The sequence below is a fragment of the Trypanosoma theileri genome (genome assembly GCF_002087225.1).
Source record: "Trypanosoma theileri isolate Edinburgh chromosome Unknown TM35_Tth_15_V1, whole genome shotgun sequence".
In the NCBI taxonomy this organism is placed as follows: Eukaryota; Euglenozoa; class Kinetoplastea; order Trypanosomatida; family Trypanosomatidae; genus Trypanosoma; species Trypanosoma theileri.
In genome coordinates, this window is record NW_021639857.1 from 256,805 (window position 1) to 259,093 (window position 2,289).

Consider the following 2,289-nt stretch of genomic DNA (forward strand, 5'->3'; position numbering starts at 1 on the left):
AGAAGAGGAATTGTTTGCGGGTGATTGGTCTGGATAATGTTAACAGGAGTATTCTGTATGTGTCTGTGGGCGTGTGTGGCTTCTCTTGGTATGTGCAGCATCCTCACATTTGTATGATTTCACGGCAGAAAAAGTTTCAGTTAAGGGTAAAACATTAAAAAAAAAACAGTATGCATTCTTTCATGAAGAAAGACCGTATATGTGAGTCTTCTACGGCATTTTTTTTTCCCTCTCTTAAACACATTTGTAATGCTGTTTTGCTTTGCTGTTGAACTATCTAATTGTTTTTTTTTCTATTGATTCTTTGTGTGTTGATGCAGGTTTTATTTCTGGTATGATACATGTTTGAGGGGAGAGTGTGGGTGTGGGTGTGTGCTCCTTTTGTCGTTCCTGCGTGTTTTTCTGTTCATTTTTGCGGTTGCAATGTTTTGCCAGTGGGAGTGGAAGAGCCTTGAATTTACGCTTCTGGGAGGGTTTCATTCGGTATTTTCTTTGTTTGCTTGCTACCGCTTTTGTTTGACAGGTGTTTATTTTCTGCTTTTCTGGAGAGGACAGAGGGTAAAAAGTAATATAGTGTTTAACCAATACATGTTGGACTAGTACACTTCAATGGCTGGTAGTGTTGATGGTGGCGAGGATGACGGCAATGAGGGTGAGCACCATTCTAATTCCTCTACACATATAATAACGAAACCATCATCAACAACAACAGCTCGGGTTTTATACTTTGTTGATGAATCCACAACATCCATCGCATATGCGGAGGGACATGTAATGCGCCCTTCTCGTGTACGTGCACTACATTCCCTTGTACGATCTCTCGGGTTGGATGCGCACATGGTGGTGTGTCAACCACGGCCGTCAACAGCAGAGGAATTGCAGGGATTTCATCGTTCTGCTTATGTGGAGTGCCTGCGGTCGGCACCGTACATCTGTGGAAACCCACTTGATCCCATTGCTATGTCTTATCAAAAGGAATTTGGAGTGCCAGTGCTGTCCCGTGAAGGGGATTGTCCTCTCTTTCCAGAGGTGTGGGAACTTGTGGCTAGTCAGGCAGGTGCTTCCATCGCCTGTGGAGAAGCCCTCTCTCGCGATGAAGCAGATATTGCGATCAATTGGGCTGGCGGAATGCATCATGGTGCGGCGGCGCATGCGAGTGGATTTTGCTTTGTAAATGATATTGTACTTTGTATTCAACGTTTACTGCGTAGATTTCAGCGTGTCTTGTACCTTGATCTGGATGTCCATCATGGGGATGGTGTTGAGACGGCATTCTACGGTAATACACGTGTCATGACGGTATCTTTACATCAATTTGGAAATGGATTTTTTCCTGGTACCGGCGATTATGGGAGTTCAGAGACGGCGAGGAGTTTTGCAGTGAATGTTCCACTTCCCATGCGTACCGGTGATGCCGCATACCTTTTGTTCTTTCGCACTGTATTCACAGCTGTTGTACGCTGCTTTGACCCCGAAGCAACAGTCGTACAGTGCGGTGCGGATGCCATTGTTGGCGATCTCATTGGAAGACTTAACATCACCACCGCCACTCACGCCCAATGCGTAGCAGATGTGCTTGGTCTTGGGCTGCCGACTGTTCTGCTTGGAGGAGGTGGATATCATGTTTTCAACACTGCACGGTGTTGGGCAATAGACACAGCAACAGCTCTTGGACGTCCGTTGCCACATTACATTCCACGTCATGACCCATACTATGAGGAGTACCGGAGGGAACGTGCCCCACACCGACCGACAATGCATGTATTTCTGGATTCTGAGGTTGATCGCCCGCTAACGTTGCGCAGTGCATGGGGGGACTGGCGCCGACTTTGTGAGAGCATTCGAGAGCAGATGAAGTATGCACGCATTGTAAGGGAGTCATTTCTTCGTGTCGTGTCTGAGGCAAGGGATGCAGCAGCAGCATCAAATAAGCCCAGGGTTTCTGTGGCAAAAAAGAGGAAGAGGCAAAGAAAGAACAAGTGAGTGTATGTGTATGCACAGTTTTGCACAAGTTGAGACCATTTTCTGAAGAGAATGAATGTGAACGGCATTAGGAACCACCCCAATGAAATAAAACAGAGAGTGAAGTCAAACAAGGTAAACCGGTGATGGGGAATAGGAATGGGAGTGTGCGTGTCAGACTGACGAACTGCAAGTTATTCACCCTGTCCCACAACAGTTGATGATGTTGTTTTTCTTTCTTTTTTCTCCCTTTTTCTTTTCGATGGTGTCTTTGCAAGTGGAAGAGGTTGGGCGGTAGCTTTTGTGCTAGTGAAGGGGAGTCGACTC

General features: G+C 46.3%; 1 protein-coding gene across 1 annotated transcript; it reads left to right on the forward strand.

The window, feature by feature from the left end:
* Positions 1-609: 609 nt before the first annotated feature.
* Positions 610-1,983, forward strand: TM35_000151980 (putative histone deacetylase; the record flags this gene model as incomplete). Its single annotated transcript, XM_029025850.1, has 1 exon — positions 610-1,983. One exon carries the CDS (start codon positions 610-612, stop codon positions 1,981-1,983), a length of 1,374 nt encoding a protein of 457 aa, XP_028882833.1.
* Between the last annotated feature and the right edge of the window lie 306 nt (positions 1,984-2,289).